The 23905-nt window shown below is 45.9% G+C and overlaps 1 protein-coding gene across 3 annotated transcripts in view; it reads left to right on the forward strand.

Annotated features, from left to right (window-relative positions):
* LOC119174268 (SIDL trafficking protein particle complex subunit 10) overlaps positions 1-22859 on the forward strand; it is a 97072-nt gene extending 74213 nt beyond the window's left edge. For all 3 annotated transcript variants that reach the window (XM_075883108.1, XM_037425107.2, XM_037425108.2), the window contains 4 exons: positions 10482-10640; positions 12367-12544; positions 17056-17205; positions 21765-22859. In XM_075883108.1, coding sequence (XP_075739223.1) covers positions 10482-10640; positions 12367-12544; positions 17056-17205; positions 21765-21898 — 621 coding nt within the window. In that variant the 3' untranslated portion in view covers positions 21899-22859. The remainder of the gene's footprint in view (positions 1-10481; positions 10641-12366; positions 12545-17055; positions 17206-21764) is intronic.
* The last annotated feature ends 1046 nt before the right edge of the window (positions 22860-23905 follow it).

The following is a 23905-nucleotide window of genomic DNA, read 5'->3' on the forward strand; positions in this document are numbered from 1 at the left end:
GGGGAACGCTGTCAGGGGCTCCAAAGATGAAAATGCCTTTCTCAGAGCAGTTAGCGACTCCGAATTTATGTCAAAGCAGCGGGCAGACGACGAATTACGCCCAGTCATTGATTCCCTGGAAGGCCGCAACTCTTAGGTCCCTCAACACATTGCTCGCGAACTGTCCTCTTTTTGTCTAAGAAGAGGCATTCTTTACAAGAAAAACGCCCCTGGTAGCGACAAAGCCTTCCTACTCGTTGTTCCTACCGACATACGTGATGAGATCCTCCTTGCGTGCCACGACGAGCCCACGTCAGGACATTTGGGCTATTCGCGAAGTCTCGCCAGAGTACGCCAACAGTATTACTGGCCGCGACTATCAACTAGTGTACATCGATATGTGAAAGGCTGCCGTGAGTGCCAGCGCCGCAAGACTCCTCCTGTGAGACCCGCGGGCCTGCTCCAGCCGATTGCACCACCACGGACACCGTTTGACCTCGTGGGAATGGACCTTCTCGGGCCCTTCCCTTTGTCGTCCTCTGGGAACAAATGGATTATAGTTGCGACAGATTATCTTCCGCGTTATGCTGAAACAAAAGCGTTACCCCGTGGCACGGCCTCTGAAGTCGCGCAGTTCTTCGTGCACCAAATCGTCCTACGGCATGGTGCCCCGTCATGCGTGATTACGGACAGAGGGACGTCGTTTACAGCACGAATGATGGAGGACATTTTTAAACTGAGCTGCACAAGTCATCGAAAAACAACGGCTTATCACCCGCAATCCAATGGACTGACAGAGAGGCTTAACAAAACCATAGCGGACATGCTGTCAATGTACGTGGACGTACAACACAAAACCTGGGACGAGATTCTTCCATACATCACGTTTGCTTACAATACGGCAACGCAAGAAACAACGCGATTTCCGCCTTTCCGACTTGTTTACGGAACGGACGCAACGTGCGAACCATGCTCGATGCTATGCTTCCGTGCGACCAAAGCAATGAACTTGCTCAAGATGCTGAGCAATACACTCAATACGCCGAAGAAGCTCGTCAGCTAGCTCGCATAAACATCAGTCACCAACAAGATGCAGACGCACGACGTTACAACCTCCACCATAGAAATGTCACCTACCACTCTGGGGACCGAGTGTGGGTGTGGATCCCTGTCCGGCGACCATGCTTATCCGAAAAACTCCTAAGCCGTTATTTTGGACCGTACAAGGTTCTTAGACGAGTCACAGATGTTACCTACGAGGTATTTCCGGACGGCGCAGCGTCTTCTCGTCGACAGCTTCAACCCGAAACCGTGCACGTCGTTCGGCTGAAGCCCTACTTCACACAGTAGCCCTTGTGGTTTCACGTGCTACGACATGCCGTGACTTTGCTTTGCTGCTGCTGTTTGTGTTGTCCTGTGTTTTTATGCCTTTTCTTTTTGCGCTTGGCGCAAGCGTTGACGAAACTTCCTCATTTGCGCTGCGAGTACTGGCCCTCTCCCTCTTTTGGTTCTCTATATCTGCGTGTGTATACCTTCATTTTTTTTATTTACGAGCATCGAGTCGATGCTTTCAAAGGGGGGGGGGACTATTGCCACATGGTTTGCTTGGGTGAGATCGAAGAGTGAAAGAGGACAAAGACGATCTCTCTGAGCCGCTGCTTGGCTAGTCGACTAAACGAGCCCATTGTATCAAGTTTGTCGTGAGTAATGTGACAATATAGTCAGTTATTGCACACAAAAATAAAAAAATGTCACCATCTGTACTTTCCAGAAAGCAGAAAACTGCAATAGTTGATCTTGTGACTGTGATATCTTGGGTTCAATCTACATGTTAAACAAACTTTTTGTATCTTTTTTCTATTACAAAAAAAAAGAGAAAAGCTTTCGTACGTGCCGTGATGACTAGGCCACTGGTTTGATTGCATAACAGTCAACACCCATGTAGTTAAGTCTAAGCGAATATTAAAGCAGCCTATGGGGTCACAATTCGTCCAGGTTCCCTCACTATCAATTCTGGTTCGAAAGACACCAATTTAATAGTTTTCTTCAATTTTCTCCCCTGTTTTCACGGGTCGAGCCACTAAGAGAAATTGGAGTACTTGGAGCATTTTTATTTACACAGCAATACTTGTTATCTTGCTTGCTTCAGTTGCCTTTCTCGAGGACTGCGTGCTCGCTGATGAAAAAAAAAAGATGGAAAACGAAGGAGATGAAGAACTGGACTTCGATTGACGCGCTGGAGCAGCAACCTATGGAGTCCGGCTGCAGTTTATTGCAAATAAACCCCTTTTTCTACACAACAGGAGACTCGATTTTTTGATCGAAACAGTGAACCACGTCGATGAACTTAAGGTAATCGGTCTCCCGCTTACGGATTCGACCAACCGACTTACAGCTGCTCACCGCATTCACGAAACATGGAAGCTTTGGGCTTGTGCGAATATTTGAATGCTTCGAATATTCGAATTATCAAATATTTTCGAAGTATTTGCAATGAACGAATAGATGTATATTGATCCGCATGTAACCGCTTATAAAGGTAGTTTCACTGCAATTTAGGGGTGCTAAGCCGGGAAAACATCTAGACAAGGAAAATCAGTTTTGCCACGAAGTCTCCCTTCAAATATAAATGGGTCCTGCAACACTTACTGAGCATGGTCAGAAAACGCTGCTGATCGGTAGTCGAGGCTACCGTGAACACGCGAGGCAAATATTTTAGCGCAGCCTGTAATTCACAATAAATGTTCTAAGCTAAAAATTGCTTTCTTCTCTCGGCAAATGATGCTACAAGCTCAAAAATCACTTGTCACAGCGAAGAAGGAATATACAGCTCTGGTCATAGCCGTTGGCTGATTTGAGCATGACGCGCTCGTTACCAGGGCCGCCGCAGGAGGCCGCCGCTTGTCCTAGAGTACGTGAGCGATCGCAATAAAAAAAACTGCGTATTTGAAGAAGAAAAAAAATGGCAGCATATCCACGGGGTGAATGATGGAGAGTGGGGCGAAGCATTCGTCTGTCCATTCGTTCTTGCTTCCGTCCGTCCATGCATCCGTCTGTGTGACCGTCCATGCGTCCATCCACCTGTTCGTGCGTCCGCACGTTCATTTGTGCATCCGTCTTTGCGTTTGTCTATGCATCTGCCCCTGCGTCCGTCCATGCGTCCATCCATCCGTGCAGCCATCCGTGCGTCTGTCCATGCATCTGTCTGTGTGTCCATTCATCCATCTAGTCAACATTCCAAGTACCACCATCTCGCATCTTTTCATCATATATTCCGCATATAGAAGCACCGCCATCCAGCGGACATTCCAAGGACTAAACGAGAGGTGGCACACGCACACTTTCTTGCGGCTTGCGCTTCGTGTCTACTTCCCACCTTTAGCCACCTCGAGTTCATGGTATATACTAGTTCACTGTATTCATGACACTGCGGCCCAACGCTCGCTAAACCTTTATAAAACCAAGGAGGTTACGCCCAGCGGGTATAACGTAGCAACCCTTTCTTGTCAGATAGTGCTCAATTTACATGCCAATGGCTGCTAATGGGGAATGAGAGACAGGAGAATTCGGCTTTTAGTTAACGCACATGCTGGTAATTTTTTATTGTTCAACAATGCACAGGAGAAATCTCTCACCGGCACCACCTTGCAGGTCAAAGCGTAAGACATGTTACGCAATACTACAAGGGATGAACGAGTGCGGCTTTAAGGAGCCTCGGCCCTAAAAAAAAAAGATATGCTCAAGGTCGCAAGGTGCACGTGACGTATTTTCTTTTGCCGTGCCATTCCTCCCTGCTTTTCTTCCGTCTATTTCGTTGGGACGAGAACAGATAATGCAATTGCACCATGCGATAAATTTTTGGAACTCGGCTCGTACTGGACTGATACTAGAAACTTTTCTGCAGCAAATTTGTGAGGCAACAAGCATTTTTACTGGCTCCATGGCTACTTGAAAAAGTGTTGCAGGGCCCCTTTAAAGGAACATCTTACCCTCAAATCAATTTTTCATTTTATTAAACTTGTAGTGATGGCTTATATGCTCCAAGTATAATAAATTTTAAAACATGAAGTATCTTACAGGTTATCACTCGCATCCTACCCAAATTCAAGGTTGTTTCGACTTCCTTTAAATAAAAAAAAATGGTATTTGCATAGAGCCCTCATTTCCATTCTAAAGAAATATTGTGCAGGTTAGTTAGGTCATAATAAATATATTCCCTTTTTTTTATATGTCATACATACCATTCGAATTCGGTCATAATTATTCGATCAAAATCACTATTCGCTTTGAATTTGCTTTGAGTTCGCTTTGAACCTAAAATATATATTTGCACAAGCCTAGGAAGCTCTCAAACTGAAGCGTAAATCTGAGAGAGCCCAATTAACACGCGGTATAAACGAGGCAAAAGCTATGCTCACCGAAGAAAGTGTCACGGAAGAGGAGCTTTGCATCCTCCATGAAGTATCAACCTGCTGCACATCGACTTCGACATCGTCCTTCTGCTATCACCTACAGAAGCAGAGACAGAGTTTGACTGGATTGTGGAATACAACGATCGAGCCACAACCACGTCAGCGACGCTCAAGTATAGGCTACGCCAACTTAAAGATTCCTGGAACCTTGCACTACCACTGGCAGCACCTACTGAACCTGTGTCACGCACGCTCCAGCCCGCCATAAAACTTCCAAAAATCGAGCTCATGAAGTTCGATGGCGAATCTTTGTCGGGGACGCCTTTTTTGGGTGCAGTTTAATCAACTGATTCGCAACAACGGTGCGCTCACCGACATAAACCGGTTTGCCTATTTTTGGCCGGTGACGTGGCATCATATCGTGGGACTTCCAGCAACAGCAAGCTGCTATTGTGAAGTGCTAGACATTTTAAAACAATGCTTTGCCAAGACCGATGTCATCATTCAGTCTCACATGCAGCGACTCATAGACATGTGACCTGTGCAATCCTCGAACAATCTTTGAGGACTTCGATGCCTTTATGACATGGTCCGAACTCGTGTCCTCAGACTTTTGGAGTATCGGAGGACAGTTACTCCGTGATGTTCTGCCTCATCCTACTGAAGTCGCTTCCTCACGATATCGGCCTGGACTTCAACAAGGCCATCGCACACCAATGCACAGAGCACCCAGAACAGCCCAACCAAGAACTAAAGGCAAGCATTGAACCTTTGCTGTTCTTTATTCAAACGGAAGTAAAGTCTCGCGCACGAACTGTTGTCCTGCCTATGTCTGCAAAAGAACACATGTCGAAGTGCCAAGGTACATATTTACGCACTAGCGCAACAGCTTCTTCGCAACGTCAACTGTTCACAACCTAGTCATTAACCACATCGGCGAAAACAGTTCCAAGCAAGAATGTCTGCTTTTTTTTTTGCGAGGCAAATACCCATAACACAGTGCAGTGCGACTGTCCGATTCCTCTCGAGAAAAAGAAAAAATGACTACTCAGTGCGGGCTGATGTTTCTGATGTACATTTCAACATCATTTGGCGAAAGATTGCAGAAGGGACGTGACATGTACAAAGTGCAATCGACGCCATGCCGAAACAATGTGTGATCCTCGCTTGCTGAATTCGATTAAGAGTCCACAAACATCCACAGCTCTGATGCAGCTAGAAATGATTGGAACTGGCAGCTCTAAATGGCGTGTGTTCCTTCAGACAGCTATAGCTTGGGCCACAAGACAAGGAAATAAATGCCTAGTTCGAGTTTTATTCGATGGAGGCAGCCAGCGCGGTTTCATCACTGAGCACTTGGCTCAAAATGTAAATTGTCACGTACTAGATCACGAGAACTTACGGTTGGATATTTCAGAGGACAATATGATGAGATGACATTCTAGCGTGTGCTCGCCACTTTAACTTCACAGCGTAGTAAGACGCCACTATCGATCGAAGCCCTCATCATGACAAACATCTGTCACCAGTCTGTCCTACGACCACATCGGGCCTTCATTGACAAGCTTGAACAGCAAGGATATTACTTCTCTGATGTTGATCAAGCCGGAAGCCCAAACGCGATCGATGTCTTGATCAGTAGTGACTATTATTGGTCACTTATCACAGGCAATACACGTAATTTGGACAATGGTATCTAGGCCGTAGACACTAGTTTAGGCTGCACTCTACATGAGCCAGTAGCCTTCTCCTCTACTATCACGTATTGCAATGAGGCAATTGTTATGATGGCAGTGACAAACTGTAAATTTACAAAACAACTACGATAACGTAGAAATAATCAGAATGAAATGCAATGGAGGTAGAAGAACCCACAATGAAAACCCAGAAGAAATTTCAGTCTAAGACGCTTCCAGGTTGCAGTCAGAAGTCAACGAGCCACCATGTGTTTCTATGAAGATGAAGAAGTTGGCTTTGAATCATTCACACGTTATCAGCATGCAGTCTATGCGACCTTCGAAGTTGCATCTTGAAAAACAAAAAGAATAACCGGAAGCCATGCCAAAGATATGGCATCCTGGCGCTGACGTATTGTCGTCAAGTTGGACAAGTTCTGTGGAATTCTTGAAGCAAAACACAGCAAATAAACGGCAGCAAACATTTACAACAGAAGTGACTTCAGGCCTAAACGACACTCTTGGTGTATTGGATTCTTCCACAGTGAAGATGAGCCCTTGCAAGCAGAGCCTACGGGACTATTTGACAAAACGAGCGTGGGGTCGTAAATCCTTCCCTGTCCGGTGTGCACGACACAAATGGCTTGCTCCTGAAGACATTGAATGGCCGCACAACTCTACTGACCGCATCACGGCTTGGCTACTACACCATGCTGCCAAGCACAAGCAGAAAAGTGCATCGAAGGGAGCCTTCAATGCCGAAGAAATGAAAGTCGGCGTAGTATGCTTTCCTGGGAACAATAATTTACCAGACGCCTTTCAGAAGTGAGAATAACGTTAAGCCAAAAGTTAGCGCCTAGTTTACACCAGTCAAGCGAGCCCCGGAAACTATAGATTCTTCTAATAGTGGAGCTCCACAGACTACTTGATAGAGCTGCCATGAAACGACCCGACCTTTCAGCATCTGTAGCCACCGGAATTGAACTTTTTTGTGAAATTCTGCGCGTGGGGCAGTTTGTTCGAAAAAAAGATCGAAGTCGAAAAAGACGAAGAACTTTGATTCACGCACTGCAGCAGCAACCCACAAAGTCGAGCTGCAGTTTAATAAACCCTTTTTTACGCAACGGAAGGCTCGATTTTCTACACTCGCCACTTTTCCGACCAAGAATGCTGTGTTGCGCTGATAGCGGCATGATCGTGATGCGATAACGCGAGATAAACGTGCAAGATAGATAATTACTGATATGTGATAGAAACACGCCCCAAATACACCCTTTTGTTAACGGAGCCATAACTCCCGGCGACAAGGGCACTATTTTGCCGTATCGCTATTCCTTTCGGCGTACTGGCTGCCGACAGTAGTAAACTGACGTTGGCAAAAGAGCGAGATCGCAGCAACGGTGTAACAGAGGGTTGATTGCAGGAGATGTTGCCGCGCGAGTGCGATGCACGTACGACGCATTTTCAAAGTTGCGGTCGGAAACACAGCGGAACGATGCATTAATTCGTCCGTCACCTTCCGTGCACCGCCGTTAGCGACGAAGAACTATATGTGATGTCGCCACTGTAACGGTACCAAAAGTGCATGGCCTTTTCTATGTTTTCCTTAGCGCGGAAAACCACTTCAGCTCATTCGCATGACCATACCCGCTACTATGAAATCATTCTGGAACTATGAAAAAAGTATACATGCTGAAATAGCGGCACAGCTCACGGACGACTCGTCAGGCTTCAACATGTGTGCATACGTTTGTACGGCGATTCATCAGTGAAAACTGGTGTGGCTATGCATGAAACGCATTACCATCGTACGTCAAGCTTTGTGCACCCCTAGCTAGTTGCTTGCAGTGCATCGCCTACTAAGCTCACTTCATCAGCACTGCGCCCTGTAACGTATATGCGTGCATTTGCCCTTGCGTAGAGATATTTTTATTGCGATAGCAATTATATGGACAGTCTCGGCTGGTTTACGCTGTCGCCACCGTCATCATGAACCGGGTATGTATACGTATCTATGTATATATGAAAACTCAAAAAAGAAAAAAAAGCCACCTGTGCTTGGCACCCAGTTCATCGCGATGCGCCAACGTGCGCTTATCTCCCACGCATACTTTGCCCGCAGATGGGGGCGAGGGGAGGGGGATTAGGTGCTTGTGCACGCGCGCTTATCCTTCGGTGGGGAGAATTGTGGGCCTTGGCATTTCACCAGAATAATCGCGTTAGTTGCCTGGGCTACAAAGGTCACTTCGATCGCTGGGCGGGCCCCGTTTGCGAAAAGAGTGCGCTTTTCAAACACAGCGAAGTAACAACTGGGACACTCCTTAGTTCGCACTCATATCTGTAGCTGTGATTATGTTTCGTGCATCGTTTTTGTTTAAACAGCGTGTTAAACGTTGATCTGTAAATGTTGTTAATTAGCTATCATCTTGTGTCGTTTTCGTGCGTCATTTGTGAGCAGGGCAGTGCATGTTGTGATCTGCTAGCCGTTCTCAGTGTACATTCCAAGTTATTGTTGCTATCGCATTCATTGCTTGGCCCTTGCAGCGAAACAGACTTTTTTTTTTTCATGCTCGCAGCACGGGACCCGGCAAAGGTGTGAAGACTATTTTGACGAGCAAATGTGGCAGCGGCTATTTGTCTTTGTTTCCACGAGCGATACGCACTTGCGATTCCGCGCACACAGGCACGGCAGCAGACGGCGTGCGCTAAACCGCTAAGCTACGTGTACTTTCGAGCAGGCAGTACATGATTTAGATTGATTGAGATGTTTATGGTTGGTAAATTTGTCGCGATGTCGTACCGCCGCATTCGTCGGTAGCCGTCGTCATGCTCTCGTGAATTCCTATGCAGGCATAATCGCACACGCCCCGAAGTCATAGTAATCACTGCATGCTCTACTGAGGCTGTCATCTCAAATTCGCAAAAACGCAAGTTTTTCCAGTGACATATGCGAACGAATATTCGTAAACATCGAATACTGAGGAATATTCGAGGTAGTTCGAATATTCGAAATTTTCAAATCAAATACGAATATTACAAATGAAATCTTTGATGAATATTCAAAACTTTCGAATATTCGCACACTCCTAGCAAAAACGCATCAAAAACGCATCAAAAACCAAGATGTGTTGGTTTGCCGGGAGGAAATTATTCAGAAAACCATCAGCATTTGCAAAATGTGCCAAGCATCTGAATGTGAATGATTCCTTGCCTGACATTCTTAAATGCATTTTTTCTTATCTAATGATGCATCCACCTGTGATGTCGTGGCTAAAACATAAGGCTTCAGTAATAAATACTGAGAATTTAAATCCAACTGTCAGGCTATATTTGATTTGTTTTTCCAGTACATACATTTAATGTGCTGCATTCATGTCACCCACGTGGGCCTATGTCACAACACTGTTAGTTGATTTTGTGTGTATGTGATACCCATTCATTCATTTAAAATGACAAGGGCACAAGTTGCCCATAGAAGTGCTAGATACATAGAAGTACTAGAAGTACTTCTATGTACGTCTAGTATTTCTAGTAAACATAGAAACTATAGAAGTACTAGAAGTTCTAGTAGGATGAACCATGATAAATGCATACGTCTCTTCAGTGCCAACAGCAATGTGTTTAAATATTCTTTTTTCCCTCGCGCTCTCAACGCTTAGAACGCACTACCAGGTGAAGCTGTTAATATTACAAATATTGATCAATTTGGTTCTTTTGTGGAGCAGGTAACAGAGCCAGCATAGTTATATTTTGTTGTTATTCTTGTTGCGATAGCGAAAAACGTGTTTTGCAGTGGTCTATTGTACTCTTTTGTACTTACATATTGTTTTTCATGCGTAGTACGTGGTTTTTATAATTTTTTTTATCTTCTTCTCTTGTATGGGTAGAGCACCAATGTAGTATTGTTGTACTCGCTATTGTAAGTGTTCGCTGTTGTGCGTACTGTCCCTCAAAAATTTTTCCAGTGCTATAACAGTACACAAGATATACATTCACTCTGATTATTTAATATAATGAAGCTATTCAATGTGAGGTGTGATTTCTTAAACGCTAGGTTTCATTGCATGCAGTGTTGATGTTACAGCTTTTTGCACTATTCTGTGTGCACACAACTGCACCCCAAACTTTGCAACCATTACAGCAAAGTGAACATTCCACTGTAGCACTGCTGCAGGGATCTTTGCCATTTGTAGCACTTCTAGTCTGCAGATTTGGAATCTGTTTTCTAACGCCCGTAGTGCAGCATCTCTTCCCATTTGCTTAGGGGTTCTGGGGGGGGGTAATAAAAATTTATGTGAAGTAGGGCTGCTCACCTCACTGTCAGAACACAGAAGTTACTGTTTGGATTGCTACGCTTAGGATTTTTTAAATTTATAGTGCAGTAAAGGAGAGCATGCTGCGTGTTTATATACAGAGGATCAGTCCCGAGCAGTCGGCGTGCTTCCTCTGGGAGCTGCTCAATGCTGAGGGCCAGCCACTGCGCCTCTCCTTCTCTGTGCTCTACGTTCACGGCACGGGCGAGGATCGTGTTGAAAACAGCTTCAGCCACACCTTCCGCATCGAGGATTACCAGGTGTGCGGGTGGGTGGGTGCTTGCACGCGTGCATGAATATGAACCTCTATTGCTGAGTGCAATTTTTGCCGTGAAGATTCGCAGCCAAGTTGAAAGGTTGTGTGCTGTAATCAAGATACAACCTCTGAGGCCTAAACTAGAGGGAAGTTATTCACAAACTATCGCGTCTAGCGGCTGTGCCGTGGTCTAGGAGAGGGGATGGTTGGCGATGTTTCGTGTGCTGGAAGCAGGCCCACCAATAGCTCCAGCCGTCACCAGTGCCTCTCAACCCACTGAGTTTCCACTGCGGTTTCCCAGAACCACCATGAACGGCACCAGCATCAAGCAGTGCTCCCGGCTGAGGCAAAAATAGTAAATTATGTGCCTTTGTGCATGGCGAGAGTGAGATGCAAAGTGGAGGTAGAGAAAGGGATGAATGGGACAGGAACACACACACCCTGCATGCACCATGTTGAATGTAACGTCACCATTCTCATCGGTGTGCAGCCGCCGTGCAGTGGCAGTCCTCCAAAAATATAGCCAGTGCTTCAAAAATATGAGAAATAAACTCTCTTTATCAGAACAGTTGCATCTTCCAAGTAGAATTTCTTTGTTTTCGTCAGTTTTCTGATTTTCATTCAGTATCCCTTTAAGGTGCCACTATAGGGTGCATAAGGGGCACATATCACACGAGCACTTGCCCTCCACTCAGGCTATAACTATATTAGCGCCCCACCCCTCTCTCTCACCCACAATGCAACTCTAATCTGCACTTACCCTTCCCTTTTGAGATTAAACTTGGCCATCACTCATGATACCTTAGGATAACCTTCTGTGTTTTTTTTTTTTGCATTAAGGAAATATTAGTGAGTTTACTCACGTGAACAATATTGTTTTTACACTACTCCTGTAGTGCAGAAACTGCCGCAGTATGAGATGAGCATATAAAGTGAAAAATAGCAGCAGATGCAGCGGGCCCAGTGAGAACATTTATGCTACAACCTTTGCTTGCATGTTTTGTCTTTCATGTAACGCTAGCAGGTGCATGACGCAATGTGTTTTCCAAGGCCTCTTCTATAATCACTTTATGTGTGGGGTACGATTATCACGATATTGATAAATTTTTGTCCAACTTCTTTAGCCAGGTTACAGACTCTTGAGTAAACAGAAATCTTTTCAACAAAGCTGCTGTCTAAATGGAACTATCGTTGCTGATACGGTCGGTTTCACACTTGTATTCTGCACCCCTGTTCATCTCTCAGTAAATGAAACATATTTTCCTGGTACCTTCAGGCCTTGTAGGTCTACCGTGATTGGAAGTGATGCGTAAGCCATGTAATGACAAAGAGGACCACAGGGGCTCGACCGTTAACCGGGCGAACGCGAAAAAGAGAAAGACGAAGGGCAGATAAAGAACAGGTGGCTCAGCGTATGAAGGTTGCCTCTTCTCTTTCTGCATGACAGCCAGAAGGAAATCATTAAGTGCCGGTTCAGAGTGAAAGCTGAAAAAGTGAATTCAGCAGACTGCTAGCAAAGACTAGAAAGTCTGTAAAACTGGAAGTGCATACTCCCGTTAGTAACTTGGCCAACCGAAGGAGGCATGACTTAGTCCTGGTATACTCACATTGGCTCTTGTGAACTTTAGTTTTAAGTCAGAAAAATCGAGAGAGGTTCGCAAAGACGGCTTCGCCTTAATAACTGCCTTGAATTTGTTGTTCCTTTTCCTCACCCTCTTTTTTTCTTTCAGACGCTATACACAGTGCGTGTGCGAGTGGAGCCGCAGTCTGGAGCTGAGTTCTGCCGGGCAGACTGCGCATGTAGCCTGCACGTGCACATCAGTCAGCTACAGGCAACAGCGCCATCTGCACTCATGTACGAGCTCGTTCCAGATGCCACAACCTGGGCCGTGCTTGGACGCACTGCTGGTGGGTGCACGTGCTCCTCTGTAGCAGTACAGGCTCGTGAAGTGCTAAGGGGGTCAGTTTTTGTTAGTGCTGTCATGTAAATTTTGCTGCTGCAGGATCACATCGGGGGCACGAAGCGCATGGCTTACGTAAGTACTTGCAGGCGTAGCTCTACTTTAACGTGGTTGAACCTGGGTATCTAGTATAACAGTTTGACCCCTTTATAAGAGGCATGCTCTGAGCAGCCATTTTGTCTCTTATTTGAGATATCTCTTATATATGCATGGTACCACGTATGCAGTTTCTCATAACTCATATTTTACTGTAGGCACACTAGTGTATCCTATACTCATTTGTCTCTTATGTCAGTGTCTCTTATAAAGGGGTTGGATGGTACTTTTTGTACAGTGAAACTAGGCATGTATTGAAAAAGTTTTGTGTCTTCAGTACGTGTAGATTGCTGCATTGCGCTGTTTCCCTGCGAGTGCACTTCTCCGTATGGTAGGTACCATAATCATATCTTGTGTTGCCGAAAATGTTTCTCAAATGCCTTGCTTACCAAGTATGACAAGAGAAATATCACAGCTTTGTCGTGAAAAGTCAAACGCAGCAAAAGTTGCTGTGATACACTCTACCGTATTTACACGCGTAATCCTCGCACTCGCATAATTCTCGCACCCCCCACATCGCCCAAGAAAAATACAATTTTTTAGATGCGGAGCATCTAATACTCGAGGCTTGTAGTGCGGCGCCGTCCGCAAGCTTCCTCCTCCTTCTTCCACCATCTGTGCATCCCTTCCTCCTCTACACACCGCGCGCGCTTCACTCCTCCACCATCTGTGCACCCTTCCTCCTCTACACACCACGTGCGCTTCTCCTCTTCACGAACATTCGCTAGCTGTATAATGTAGTGCGCATGCGCCGTCACGCTTCGAGAACATCGGCAGCTGACGCGCGCGCATGCGCCGTCGCGCTTCGAGAACATCGGCAGCTGACGCGCGCGCATGCGCCGTTGCGCTTCTCCCCCTTCTCGAACATTCGACAGCTGACAGTGCATGCGCCGTCGCGCTGTATATATACTCAAGGTCGGTGCTCGCTCGCTCAGTTGCCGCTCGTCGGTTGGTTTGTACGGCGCGTCGACGTCCGAGGTCGCAATGATCGACGTCCCTTCGACCAGCGCCGGCCAAAGTGGCATCTAAAAGCCATCGTGCTCAAAGTTCGTCGCAATAAATAAACACCGCCCTTTCGCATACGTGTCGTGCGTGTTCACTCATTTAACACCCCTCCTACAACCACGTTAACCAATTTAGCCATCGACCCAAGTAAGTCGCACTTTAACACCCCGTTAACCAATTATATGCTCCGCATCCTCCTCAGTGTTCCCCCGAGGGAAGCTGCGGGCAATTTTTTTTGCTCGAGTAATTATCGCACCCCAAAAAACTGTCGCAATAATGTCGTCTGCTCGTTCCAGCCACTGATGATAGCGCGCGCCATCTGGCGTCATCTCTTAAGCATCAAGCGTACTATTGCACGGAGATTCAATCCAACCCAAGCCAAGCCGAAGTGGCCAGTGCGCGTTGCAGCGTGTTTTGTTTGTTGTGTCGGTAATCTTGGCACGTTATGGGGTGATACTGAAGCTACATGGCCGCTTCAAGTTGCAAGTAATGGATCATGCACTAAACAACGGCAACAGGGCTGCCAGTAGGCCCTTCGGAGCCTACGAGGTTTGTGTTCGCTACTGGTGACGGCAGCTGAAAGCCACCAAGACGCGTTGGGCCTGCCGTGTGCCTAAAACTAGGATTGATGGTAAACTTTATTTCTTCAATAAGATACTGCAGAGGATTCTGTTAAATAGCCATCAGCCCAATACTGACGTCCTACGCTTACCTTTTGAGGGCTCCTGTTGAGCGACGAACGCTACCGCTACGCCCGCAACGCCCACAAGCTTTGCGTGTGGTATTCTAATTCTCGACTATTTGCTTCCACTTTTTATGTCTCAAATAAATCTTGTCTTGTGTTGAACCTTGGCTTTTATTGTTCAGGCAAGTTCTAAATAGTAGTTCTTAAAGCTTGCTGTAAGTTGCTGGTGTGAGAATCCCGATTTGCGGCCACTTCGTTTTCTTTTTCGCTCTCTACGTTTTCGTGGAAACTTTTCCCCGCATAATTCTCGCACCCCCCAACTTTTCATCAGTTTTCCGGCAAAAGAAAAAGTGCGAGGATTATGCGAGTAAATACGGTATTACGAAGTGCCTTACAAAAGCCTGCACGTGCACCGAATATTAAGTCTGGCAGACAACGTTGTGTGTGGCACCCTGGTTGCTGACTGTTAAATACAGTAAAACCTTGTTAATTCAAAGTCACTGGGGCTGCGAGAAAGCTTAGAAATGAGCGGGTTTTCGAATTAGCAGAATATACAAGAGGTGGGATGCAAGGAACTTAGAACTATTCAAAGTAATCAGTGCTTGTCATTTGCTGTGCCGGCTAGCTTGCGGCTCCAAAGGTCATGTTTTCCAGCAATAGCTGGTCTTGCGCCGTGAACATGGAGGAACAGTGGGCCTTGCTGCCACCGCTTAAAAAAAATAATAAAAAATAAAACGTGGTTGTGATCGACTAAAATGTGTGCCTGCAGAAAACAAGACATCTTCGCTGCAAGACAGTAGTGACATGCGGGTAGCATGTCGCCTGCTCCTCGCTCCGTCAGCACGCCATGATGCGACCATTCGCACATTCTTTCTATTAAATGCCAAGCATTTCTTAGCGAGCTTCGGCGACTTTGAGCGTATCTATCTATCTATCTATCTATCTATCTATCTATCTATCTATCTATCTATCTATCTATCTATCTATCTATCTATCTGTCTATCTGTCTGTCTGTCTGTCTGTCTGTCTGTCTGTCTGTCTGTCTGTCCGTCCGTCCGTCCGTCCGTCCGTCCGTCCGTCCGTCCGTCCGTCCGTCCATGGTATGACATGTAAACTGGCATGGTATGACATGACTGCACGGCGAGCACAAGTGACAGACCTTAACGTTGAAATCATGACATGCATGTCATGAAAGTCATGATCCATGACTACGCGGCACGCTCATGGCACACTTAGTCGTTTCGTTAGCTTCACATACACCAAATTTGGTATTACGGGGCCTGAATTGATGACGAAGATGTGACATTTGCAAACATGATAAACATGAGATGCGTGTCATGTAACATCAAGACTACATGCTACACTCATGATGCGCTCGCGGCCGTTTTATTAGCTTCACATATGCCAAATTTGGCATTAACATCACGTGAATGGATGGTGAAGGTATGTGACTGGTGCAGACATGGTAATCATGAGGTGCGTGTCATATAGGAACATAACTACGTGCCACACTCTAGGCGCCAAAACACTTCGGCGCGACCCAGTACGCGTGCGCGCCAGCATTTGTTTTGTTGCGTCACGCTGGCGATCTGCCCGGCATATATCGCAGGCGCACGTCGGGGTGCCTAACTTTGACACATGCTCGTTTAAGCGCGCCCTGCGTCCTTTCGTCATGAAGCTAAGCAGCGGCGGTGCTGTCTAGGTAACGTCGTCAGCGTGAAATGCAGCATGTCGCATTTCGAGCCGATTGTCGCAGGCCCTCGTCGACAGACGCTGGTCGCGCCTAATGTCAGACAACAGAGGGCTCGCGTTTTGCTAGCGCAGCGTCACTGCGCCTAGCATGGGCGCGCGTCAGCATTACGTGCGCTCTCTGTCGTTTCACTAGCTTCACATATACCAAGTTTGGTATTGCGGGGCGTGAATGGATGGCGAAGGTATGTGACACATCCAAACATGATAATCATGATATTCGTGTAATGTAAAACAATACTACATGCTGCGCTCTTAGTGTTCTATGGCCCTTTCGCTAGCTGCACATATACCAAATTCATTATCAGGTGACGTGAATAGATGACAAAAAGAAATGACACGCATCATACAGACAACTGGTAGATTATCGAAAGTGCAATTCGAAAGTCGTGGGTTCATATTCCACCATCGGAGAGGGTAAGTTTTTATCTACAATAATTCCTTTCAATTTAAAGGAGAGTCGTTACACTACAGTGAATAAACTACAAGTAATATCCCCTAGAACTTTCGTGGCTTGATTGCCTGTCAGTTTCATTAGTTGTGTATAATACAGAAAAACGACCCCATTGGACAATTCCCCTACTTTTGTACTCAAATTATGGTGTTGTTTTTTTTTCATCTCTGTCAGCCCCTTGTATTTGTTTTGTGTACATACAAAGTGTTCCACTGTGAAAGCATGCTAGTTTAATTCTAGAGCTGTACATTTTAAGTTTTCAATGCTTTATGTACTTGCTACTTGTACTTTTTTTCATACTATTGCTCTAGACGCCTGTCACTGTCCTGCCTGAGGGTGCTGTGGGCAATTCAATGAATGAATGAACAAATAATTGAATGAAAAAATAAATGAAAAAATAAACAAACTCTGTAAACTACCAGCTATTTAATGAACTAACTTGTCTCGCATCCTTGCACATCTTACACAGGGGTGTTGCAGCTGAGTCCTGAGCAGCGTGAGCAGACTGTCACGTTAGAAGTGAAGCCACTGCAGGTCGGGTTCCTGCCCGTACCCACAGTGAGGCTGTCACGGTACATCCCATCCTCCTCGTCTGGCGGTACACCTTCCAAGAGTCTCGGTAAGCTGGGCGAACGCTGAAGCCACTAAATTTGGCCTTTGAAGTTATGTTGATGAGTTCGTGCACTTCGTTGCTGGGCACTGTTGCCATGGCTCCCGTACTTTCTGTGTAGCTTAAAGACAAGCAGGGTGGCACTGAGGTTTTGCGTTTACGGCTTGTTAGTGCTTTTACTTTTACGGCTTGTTAGTGCTTTTTCCTGTTTACTAATCTGTGTTAGCACATTGTAAGTGTTGCCCCTGCCCTACTGTATGCGTATTTTTGACATCATCCACTATTCATGGCTGAGTAGACCTGGTGGTAACGTAGGCAGGCTACCACTTGTGCAGTGTGAGCAGTGGTGCCATTGGAACAGAACCATCACATTGTAGTAGCTTTGGGCCACAGTTATGTGGCGTTTTGCAGTACAGAGTTTAACATGGCACACACGCAGGGACACACAAGTATAGAACACGGTAGGGATGGCACCTCTTTACTCCACTGTGCCAGTGTTGGCTCTGTGTTTACTCTTTGTCATGAACCACCTTTAACAATAGCCCGATTTGAGGACTTGGCTTTAGTGATGCTTTGTGGGTGTAATGCTTGTTAGTTTTTGCACCATTCTGTCCTTGTTATTAGTCAAAGCAGGGGTCAGCTTATAGTATTACATCGTCAAGCACATGTATAACGGCCCCACATAAAACGAACTTTCGCTCAAAACTAACGATACTCGCATGATTGTGGAAATATCCACTATTTCAATAGCACAAAATTGCGCTTAGAGCGAACGTCTCTGAGCGTCGCCCATCGGTTACCCAAAACGGAGTTAGCGCGCCGGTGGCTTTCGGGGACTGCCCTTTCGGCCGCCGATAAGCCATCGGCGAGGTGCCCGTAGATTTTTATTATTAAATTCCGAGCCTGTCTCTGCAGCCCTCTAGTTGTCACTCTTCCTGATCATTTTTGGTTAAGCACCTGTTCATCCTTTCTATCCCCGCTATTCTGAGCGATGTTTTCATTCTGCCACCGATCTTTTGAAATCTGGTCGGGTCGGCAAGGTGGTATCCTCTTGTTTTTTGATTGCTGGTTACACTATCGTTGGCGTCGCCAGTCTAAGGTGACCAGACAATCTGCAGACATTGTCGGTCCGTGACTACCCGATCGTATGCATCTGTGTCTTGTCTGGATCAGGGTCATATTGTTCCAGTGCACGTGCTTGCACCGCCCACCGTTCGCAATTTGTTTCGTTTTAAGACCTGTTCTCACTCACTTCTCACTCAGCTCAGCATGCCCTCCACATGCGTTCGGAAGCGTAAAAACGGCTTTTACACGGACCGAATCACGAATTATCGAAGTTGGTAGGGCCTCACTAGTCCATCAGCGCCAAAATGCTTTTGTATGACCTCTGCGCGTGCTGACCGCTCTCCCAAGTTTTTCTATGCACGAGTTGCGCGTTTCGTGGACCCTGTAAGCAAGCTGCCCGACCTGCCATTTTTCCACGTGTTTTAGTTTTCAACGTCTTCTTCCCGCTATATGCTTCCCTATTCATGCATCACTATCCCAACTCCTTCGCATGTCTCTCGCAAGACTGCTCTTCTCTCTTTGTCGCATCTTCGCTGCACTGTGCCATGACAGCTGCCAGTCAAGTTGGAAGTTTCGCTTTTTGATAAGAAACGGGCCCAGAACAGTTTCACGCGTGTGGGCTTCTACGTTGCGTATGCGTGTTTTGCTCGTTGTTAGTGTGCGTGTGTGATCAGGATGTGGAGGACGGGAGGCCTTCTGAGTTTTTTTCTGCCGCTCAACAAAAGGTCGAAAGTGTGACCGCTTGGCTTGGCGTAGTTCGTGCGTTTAAGACTTATTATAAGTGCCGCGTTGTGGAGCGCGCGCTCATATCTGTTGACCGCCCTGCAGCTAACTTGCCGCTTCGAGTGTGTCTATATTCAACTGTTGAGATGAAGGCTTCGTGGGCGGCAGTGACGCCTACATGTGTGCGAAACTTATTTTTGCGAGGCTGACTTCATCGACGTCGAACCCGATGCGCAGCCTCAAGCTTCTGAACAGGACCACTCTGGCAGCGATTTGTGGCAGCGCGTAGTCGACTCCGACAAGGGGGCGTGCGGGACATTTGTTGTGATGATTTCATTACGGCCAACAATGGTGCCAACACTGCAGAACAGCGCACGGACAAAGGCATTGTGAATTAAGTGCACGGCAAGAGCGACTGGGTGGAATAAGATTACGAAAACAATGAAACTTTGGAGCCGGAGCCCATGAGCGTGCTTGTGGCAATTGGCTACATTAATATCTCAGGCAGCTTATGCCACGGGTTTCAATGAAGAGCATGCTGCCGCCTCATGTAGGCTTGAGACCATTCTTATCGCTTCTGCTATTCGAAACACGTGCATCATCATGGCCTTTTTCGGAAAAAATGGTTTATGTTTTCACTCCCAACTTTTTTAGAGGTGTGTTTCATTTGCTATGAACTTCAGGATACACCAAATAGATGCTGCGTCACACTCAGGTTCGTTATAAGCACGCTTGACTGTACAGTGTTATAAGCACGCTTGACTGTACGGAGAAACCACTGTCACAAATAAAAACGAAATAGCAAACGCATTTAATTCCTACTTTCAGAGCGTTTTCTCAAGACCACAAAACTTGAGTATTATGACGGTGCCAGGTCCTTCAAGCCTAATAAATATATCCTTGGAAGGGGTGACAGAACTGTTATTGCGGCTAGACGTAAAAAAATCGACCGGCCCTGACGGTATCCCAGCTGTTTTTCTAAAGAGGTATGCTGAAATTATAGCTAGATTCCTAGTAATAATATTTGATGTTTCGATTAAAACTAGTTCAGTGCCCGACGATTGGCTGCTAGCACGTGTAATTCCGGTATTTAAGAAAGGTAACAGATTATTAGTCAGTAATTATCGACCAATCTCCCTTACCTGTATTTGTTGCAAATTACTTGAACATATTATAGCGAAATATTTAAATACTTTTCTTGAACAAAATAAAGTAATTCACAGCGCGCAACATGGCTTCCGACGGGGATTATCTACCACCACACAATTATTAGCAACTGTTAACGAGTTCTCCAAAGTTCTGGACAAGTCTGGACAGGTTGATGTCATCTTTATGGACTTTTCCAAGGCCTTTGACAAGGTCCCGCATATCAAGCTAATAGATAAGATGAAGGTTATTGGCATTCCTCCGGAAATAATTAACTGGGTCATAGCATACTTAACGAACAGAAAACAGTACGTAGATATAAACGGTTTCACCTCTGGGTATTTGGGGGTGTTATCTGGAGTCCCGCAAGGGTCAGTTCTCGGGCCTATACTATTTAATATTTATATTAACGATTTAGTTCAAGCCATCCGACCTGGCGTGTCTGTTAAGTTATTTGCAGACGATTGCATAATTTTTAATACCATAAATTCTATCTCTGACCAGCATGACTTGTGTGAGAACTTAATCTACATAAAAGAATGGTGTAAAAAGTGGGAAATGGTAATTAATTTTGAGAAAACTGTATATTTATGTCTGAGTAACAAAATCCGAAAACTAGAGTTTACTTATAATGTAGGTGGACACGCTATCAGGCAAGTAGAAGAATTCAAGTACTTGGGCGTAACGATTACATCGAAGCTTACCTGGACAGCACATATTGATGATATATGTTCTGCTGCCAGGAGAAAATTAGGCTTTCTAAAATATAAATTGGGTCGTTCTTCTAGTTCACTAAAACTTAGAGCCTATAAAGTCATAGTTCGTCCTTCTCTTGAATATGCCAGCATTGTGTGGGACCCCCACACAGCTGGTAATATACAGAAAATAGAAAAAATACAACGATTAGCTGCTCGATTTATATACAACCGGTATAGATGTCGCGATTCGCCGTCAGCCTTGTTGCAGGATGCGAACCTCCAACTTTTGGCCGATCGAAGGAAACCTGCACGGCTTAACTTTTTCCGCCTTTTATACTTTTCCAGATCAGGATTGCACGCACCAGATTACATAACACAGGACACAACCAGGTCTTCACGTCATAAACATAGTCGTAGCATTACACCTATATTTGCACGCACTAACATTTACAAGTATTCATTTTTCCCGAGAACTGTCTCTGATTGGAATGCTCTGCCCCATGATTCCCCTATGCTCAACACGCCGAGATGAAACTATACCCTTTTTTTGTTGCTTAAGTCTGCTTCTTTGCCTGTATTTGTCCCTTGTTTTTCACGAGTTTTTAATGTACATGAATTTTGTTCTGCAGTGAATGTATACTGCAGCGGAAGTGTATGTATGTAGAAGAATTTTGTTCTGTATTGCCCTCTCCTGCATGGCCATACTTGGTCCGCAGTATGTGATAAATAAATAATAAATAAACAGTAAAACCACAGGCTTTCAGTGGTGGGTGATAAGAATGTCATAGACTGAAGCAGAAGGCTATGCAGCGAAATAGCAACGCATGGTGCACCAACTCATGTTAGATAGTTACGGTGTTGTGGCGTTGCCTTTAACATTGCTTCAAAGCAACGGCACGTGAGGCTCTCCAACCGTCTGTGCTTTCTTTTGCACAGGATCTGAAGGCAGCAGTGCGCAGGGTACTGCCAAGCTGGAGCCATTCCTGCCAGGCCAGGTGTACAATTGGAGCCGAGCCACGCAGGTGCATGTATTGGCGCCTTCGACTACCAATAGTGAGCCGCCCGGCTGAAGAGATGCAGCACCGCGTGTTCCTTAGAAAAGGCCTTGCGAGGGGTGGACAGCAGTGTTCATCATCAACCTCAGCACTCGCCTTGCCTGTATTATTTGCTGGACCCTTCCTTCCTCCTAGGCCACTGTACAAAGAGAGAGAAAGAGAGAAGGAAGAAAAAGGACTGGCCGCTGTCCTGATAGGGGATTGACAGGGACGTTTCCTCCGCCCGTCCTCGTCGTTGTGCCTCTTTCTCTTCCAGGATTGCCCCGTCATAATTTTTTCATTTCCCAGGACCAGTCTTAGCTCCTATTGTCCACCATGTGCTGCACCATCCTGCAATGACAGGTGTACGTCGCGCGATACGAAGGGAAGCTAGAAAAACATTGCCGAGTTTCGCACGCGCTCTTTGTAAATGCTGTGCCTGTTTTTGCAGAAAACTTCCGTTGAAAAATTCCCTGTTCCCCTCCACCCACCCCAGTAGTAGACCTCTTTTCCGACAAAATTAGAAAACGTTTTCCTTGTTTCCTTGCTGTAACATATGAGTGACATTCCCAATGCTGTCTTTTGTGTATTGTGAGTTGTTCCCAACTGTTTTTCCCTTGGGCTTACTTTGTATGTATGAATCGGGGGTGCGCCAGCCTTCCTTTCTTCCTCCCAGCTCAGTCAGGCCCTGCTTTAGATTGTTGTACAAAGTTGGAGACAAAGTCAGTACTCCCCCTCTTTTTTTTTTTTCTTAGGAAACGTGTTACGCCGTTGTGATGACAGCGGCATGGAACTCCTAGCCTCCTGTATTAAGGCCTCCTTTCGTCTCCGTCCGAAGAGGCCTCGAGGGTTGTAAATGTTTGCCAAGCAACACGGCTCGTTGCCGGTGCTTCGTGTTTTGTTTTGTGCCTGTCAGGGTTGTTGCGCAGTGCTGCTCAGAGGCGCGTGTGTTGCTTTAGAAAACAAAAGAATAATAAATAGGCAACATTGTAATTAATTGCCGTCACACTTTATTTATTTTGTTCACACCAATGGATGCCCAGCCTGCCCTGCTTCTCCCATCTTGAACATCAATATAGTGGGCAACCATACAGCGCAAGCCAGCAAACCAAGTGCTGCATTGTTTCGAAAAACAGAAGCAGCAAGGGCTGCAGTTTGAAAATATGCGTTTTTATGTGTTGTGATCCTATGATGCAAACTACACTGGGTTTTGCTGTCCAGCATATTAAGACATAAGCAAAATTTTAGCAGCATGTGTGCACATTTGCTCAAGGGCATGACACCAACTGTAAATAAAGAAGCATGCATTGTAGTAATCAACCAAGGTTGTAGTGTGGGCTTGTTGGTGAATCATCTAACTTGGATAGCCCCGCCGTGGTGATCTAGTGGCTGAGGTACTCAGTTGCTGACCCGCAGGTCGCGGGATCGAATCCCGGCTGTGGCGGCTGCATTTTCGATGGAGGTGAAAATGCTGTAGGTTCGTACGTGCGTTCAGATTAGGGTGCACGTTACAGAACCCCAGGTGGTCTAAATTTTCGGAGCCCTCCACTGCGGCATCTCTCATAATCATATAGCGGTTTTGAGATGTTGAACCCTACATATCAATCATCAATAATCTAACTGGGATATACCGTAGCATGAAGCTATGCATAGACACGAGGAGGCACATGAGAACACTGCACAGCGCTTTGTGCATTCCATGGTTTCTGGAAAGTACTCCAAAGCTATAATAATGATAGTGTTTAGAACAAAACAGACATTACAGAAAAAAGGGAGACGAACCTATTAGCCCCGAAAACGAACACTGGCGTTGCTGCTGTCGCAGCGATGTGACGGAGCAGGCAAGAACTTGCCTGCTCCGCTACTGCTGTTCGCTCTTTTCTGCACCCTTCATGTGCCCATGCTTCAATGATGTGGTGGTGATTACTCCTCGATTTCACTATGCAAATCTTTCAAGGTATCAGCTTGAAAAATCTGGCTGAGAATAGGCAAACTCCTGTCCAAGTGGGAGAGGTTCGTTGTTCTCACTGCATACTCTGAAAA

This window comes from Rhipicephalus microplus, unplaced genomic scaffold, assembly GCF_043290135.1.
Source record: "Rhipicephalus microplus isolate Deutch F79 unplaced genomic scaffold, USDA_Rmic scaffold_15, whole genome shotgun sequence".
In the NCBI taxonomy this organism is placed as follows: Eukaryota; Metazoa; Arthropoda; class Arachnida; order Ixodida; family Ixodidae; genus Rhipicephalus; species Rhipicephalus microplus.